Source organism: Bidens hawaiensis, unplaced genomic scaffold (genome assembly GCF_021521415.1).
Source record: "Bidens hawaiensis isolate Kalapana, Puna unplaced genomic scaffold, B.hawaiensis_p1.1 tig00015556_1, whole genome shotgun sequence".
Classification (NCBI taxonomy): domain Eukaryota; kingdom Viridiplantae; phylum Streptophyta; class Magnoliopsida; order Asterales; family Asteraceae; genus Bidens; species Bidens hawaiensis.
In genome coordinates, this window is record NW_027492394.1 from 461,430 (window position 1) to 466,353 (window position 4,924).

General features: G+C 34.0%; 1 protein-coding gene across 2 annotated transcripts; it reads left to right on the forward strand.

The window, feature by feature from the left end:
• Positions 1 to 540: 540 nt before the first annotated feature.
• Positions 541 to 4,386, forward strand: LOC143549423 (uncharacterized protein At2g24330-like). 2 transcript variants are annotated; one of them, XM_077040322.1, is made up of 6 exons: positions 541 to 676; positions 765 to 1,059; positions 1,869 to 2,013; positions 2,126 to 2,235; positions 3,408 to 3,828; positions 4,056 to 4,386. In XM_077040322.1, the coding sequence occupies exons 2-6, from the start codon at positions 784 to 786 to the stop codon at positions 4,277 to 4,279; spliced, it is 1,176 nt and encodes a 391-aa protein (XP_076896437.1). In that variant the 5' UTR covers positions 541 to 676; positions 765 to 783; the 3' UTR covers positions 4,280 to 4,386. The 2 variants fall into 2 exon arrangements, with proteins under 2 accessions (XP_076896437.1, XP_076896438.1); XM_077040323.1 differs by having other exon boundaries at positions 553 to 676; positions 779 to 1,059.
• Positions 4,387 to 4,924: the final 538 nt, after the last annotated feature.

Consider the following 4,924-nt stretch of genomic DNA (forward strand, 5'->3'; position numbering starts at 1 on the left):
AGACCTTCCTTCATGCGGATCTGACAAGAAATTCACAGGAGCCTTTTTTCTTGCCGAGATTCCTGCCCGTTTTAACACATCACAAAGAACATCCTTGACCAAATCATGTCTATATTTAAACCCCGGGAGTTCTTTGCAATGAACCGCGTGTTCACCAAAATTATCTAAAAAACCTTACGGCATACCGGTTTAAAATCGGTTTAATCAATAAAAATCAAAACTGGTTTAAAATCGGTTTAATCAATAAAAGTCAAAACTGGTTTAAAATTGGTTTCAGTTCAGATTGAAACCGGCCTCCAGCCCGGTTACGATCGGTTTTGGCCGATTTGAAACCAGTTTTGTTATAAAGAATTACAAATCGATTACGAACTTCTGGTTTTAATTGATTTCAAACTAGTTCAGTTTTCGATTTGATTTTCGAGTTGGTTCGGCTACCCCGTATGTACCAAATACCAAAGCGTCGTTATTATCAATCAAATTTCCACGACGTGGTGCGGACGTCTACTCTAGTCTACCGCCTTCAACTAACCCTAGACGAAGGAAGTTGTCGATTTCCTTAATTAGCAACTCTTAACGATCTTCAATTCTGTCAATCATTTCGATTTACAATCATCTCATTCGATCCAACTAAAATTCATCAATTACTTCATTTCGAAGCAATCAAAATCCTACACAGGTACGCGATCCAACTCGTTTAGCTTATTGATATCTGAGCTGCTGTTAGTTATCTGATCTGGATCTGTGCTTCTAATTTGCATAATCAGTTGATAAACCCTAGCTCTAATGGCGGACGAGAAAGAGGTGAAGGAAGTGGTTGACGAGAAGAAGAATGATAATAATAATAATAATAATAATAATAATAATAATAATAATAATAAGAAGAAAGGTGTGTTGTCTCGGATTTGGAATGCGGTGTTTGGATTACGTGGTGATGATTTTGAGAAGAGGCTGCAATACATATCGAAAGAAGAAGCTACTCTTCATAACAGGATCAAAAGGCGATCTATGAGATGGAGAAGAACTGCCAGGAATCTGATTATCTTTTCTGTTATACTTGAGGTAAATTTTATTAATTGTTAGTTTTCTTCTTAGCCAAATTGCCATGATTTGGGAGTTTTGTACTGGCCTCTATATTTGAATTTGGGATGTGTGCTTGAATCCTTTGTGTTCTAATGCTTGGTAGCGTGATTATACAAAACCATTTTTTAGTATAGAAAGAGAGGTGGTTATAGAACAAATAAGGGATGAAGGAATTATGAAAGGTTTACTTTTTAAGTGTAAAGATCCAATACAAGTCCTTATCGTGTGAAACGTACAAAGCACAGTGAGGAAAATATGCAGTGGCAAAATCACACTATTTACAAATTTATACCAACACAAATACTACTAGGGTAGTAATAATCACGCTACAATATTACAAGTAGCGTGATTATTCTTAGTGATTTATTACACTACAGCAAAAGTATAGCGTAATTATTAATTTATTATCACACATTCACACTGTATACCAAACTGCCACAGCGTGTTTCGCTTCGCACGTTAAGTTACTTTGTACACAATCCCGACTCTACTTTTTAAATGTGTTTATGTTTAAAACAGGTGAACTTTTAGTTGTAAGTAAAGCTTATTTGGTTGTACATAGGCTCTTTTAAACCAAGATTATAGTTAAACCAATAAGTAGTTAAGTAAAAGTGTTTATGCAATTCTTGCAGTTGAATACCGAAACGGTCCTTTACGTGCATATATGCAATGTCATCATTTATTTGAATAATTTCCATAGTAATTAAAATTTATCCAGATTATGTAAATTTTTTCAAGAGAGTAATCAGTTATAGATTAGTCATTATTTTGATTTTGATCCGGTACAGTTGGTTGCAATCGGTTATGCTATAATGACCACAAGAACAATAGACATGGATTGGAGAATAAGATCATTGCACGTTTTACCTATGTTTCTTTTGCCTGCGTTATCGTTTGGTTTGCATTATGGACTTTCAAGATTCACTAAGTATTGTAAGTCCACATATTTATAATCCCTCTTAGCCACTTTTGAGGTTTGTATAGTTTGATCACTCACTCTTGCATATGTTCATGTGATACTGACTTTTAATGTGATCTCGTGTAGGTGATCGAAGGGATCACAAAGCATTAGAGAAGCTTCAAGAAGAAAGACAAGCAAAAATTGATGAACTTAAAGAGAGAACTAATTATTACATCACTCAGCAACTCATTCAGGTACAATTTGAAGCATAACTCTAATAAACTTACAATTATCTAAAATAATAACCTTTTTGGCATGATATGCTGTAGAAACCTCTGTGGAAGCACCTTTTAGTATCAATCCTTTTGCTAGGATTGTAAAAGAACCAAACGAACATGAACAGGGCATGTTTGTGTTCGCTAGTTTAATTTTACTGAACAAAAGATCTCACACGAACACTCAAAACGAACGGGGTTTTACGTATGTGTTTGTTTGTTAAGAAAATATGTGTGTTTGTCTTTGTTTATGACTTATGTCTGTTTGTTAATAGTATAAACGGACGGTTTACTAGACAAACTGTTCACGAACGTAAACGAACAAACATACGCCTGCTTAAAAAATAAATGTGAACGTCAATGTACAGGCTTAAAGGTTTAACAAAACTAGACTGAATTAGTGATATTTTAATTTCATAGAACTAAGCTAAATTGTTATGGGCCTAAAATATTTAAATGGATATATAAATGAATGCAAACAAACGAACTTTAAACATACATAAATTTTAAAACTTAAACAAACATAAATGAACATAAGCCAGCGTAAATGAACGAACGGGCTTCCACACGAACGGTTCACTGAAAGTTCGGTTTTTGAGTTTTTAAAACCGTTAAGTTTCGGTTTTTTATTTGGGTACATTTCTGTTTTTTCGGTTTTACCATCTGGGTTTGAAATTTTTGGGCCGAACAAAAATGAATTGTCCTAAAATAAGGTATTAGCTCCTAAAATCTTTTTGTTAATGAATTATGAATTGATAACAATACATTTGGGATAAAATGTTCAGGTTACACTATTTTCAGAATTCTTATTGGTTACTTAATATACTCAACAAAAATAATAAAAACCTTAAATTCAGTTTGGTGTTTTGGTTTCAATTACATTCAAAACTGAACTGAAAATTCGATTTTTACAAAAATTTAAATCCAAACCGTCGGTTTTTGTTTGTGTTCAGTTATTTTTTGTTCTGTTTTTTTTTTTAATTTTTTATTTAATGCACATCACTAGTTTTAGTGTAATCTTAAAATATTCAAAAGAATATGAAAAAAAAAACTTTTTGGCATGATCTATTCTAGAAGCAGCTGTGGAAGCATTTTTTTTTTGTCTTTTTAAGTCCATTCGATAGTAATTTTATTTCCATTCTGTATTGCAGAAATATGACCCGGATCCAGCAGCAAAAGCAGCTGCTGCATCGGTTCTTGCATCAAAACTTGGTGCAGATTCGGGCCTGAAAGTGTTTCTTGAACACGAATCACAACCGAACACTTATGACACGGGAAAAAGCAGTGATTTTGAGCTTCAACAATCTACTGGTCTCAGAAAACGAAATCAATCAAACCCTAAATCTCCTGGAAGCAATTCTGGTCAACAATCTGATAAACAAACGCCTCAATTTGGAGGAAACGAGGTTTCTGAGAGTTTAACATATGATAATCTTGTTGTTGAGCATCATGATCCTGCAGATGCAGGTTCTCAAGATGGCAGTTGGCTTGCTAAAATTGCTGCATTGCTTGTGGGAGAGGATCCTACTGAATCTTATGCACTTATATGTGGAAATTGCCATATGCATAATGGTGAGTAGACTTTAGTTATAAGGGTATTTTGCTCAATTTTACACCATTTAATAGAAGTTAACTGTCCATTAAATCTAGGGACCATTGGTGTTATTTGTGTTACTTCTGTTGATAACTTGCAACTAGTGGTGTACTTTTTTACACTTGAGTACCAAAAGTGAAATTTGAACATATTGCAGGAACCGTTTGTGTAACTATCTCTTAAAATTGTATATACTTTTGTTCAGGTCTAGCAAGAAAAGAGGATTTCCCGTTTATTACTTACTACTGTCCGCATTGTCGCGCGTTAAACAAACCAAAGAATTCGGTTTCTTCGGATACAATAGCAAGTGAGGATGTGAAGTTGACTGCAGATAGTAACGAGTCAACAGGTGAGAAAGTATCTGCTGCTAGCAGTGGCGTGGTAGCTACGATGGAAGAGGAAGCAAATGAGGAAACAGTTGTTGCGTAGGTATGTGTTGATAAGTGTGGTTGTGATGGCTTTCGGTAATTTGGTTTGTTGTGTAACAAAAGGAATTTTGATGTTGTATCATTATACTGGGACCCATTGTGTTAATACATATAAATTACTTGAAAACTAAACGAAGAATTTGTGATTTCAGTAGATCTTTAGACAGCAGTTTTTATAATTTTAAATTGGATAAATATGATATATATTATAATAAGTGGATACTGGGTTAGCCAATTGTTCAATGCTTCAATATCTTTTTACTAAAGTCGACCATATAGTGAAACTACTAGGTGTTCAACTTCATAAGACCGGAATATCGGAAATATTCATGACTTATGGTACAAAAGATCATTATGATAGATAATTTTATACTGAATAAAGAAAAAAAAAAGAGATTTAACAAAAGTAAGCAGATCCAAAATTCATGCCACACACTTCCTCACAGCTAAATCAGATCATTTTTAGTTCTCGTGTCTGTGAAGTCTTTTGTTCCATGTGTACGAGGAAAAAGATGGTGAGAAATCGTTTGAACAATCGGGTTTGGAGGTGTCCCGTTCCCCTCTGTTGTGAATATACAAGGCTATAAATTTTACAAACTATCGAGAGCTAAAAATGGAAATTCAATCGAACCAAACTAATATTCAC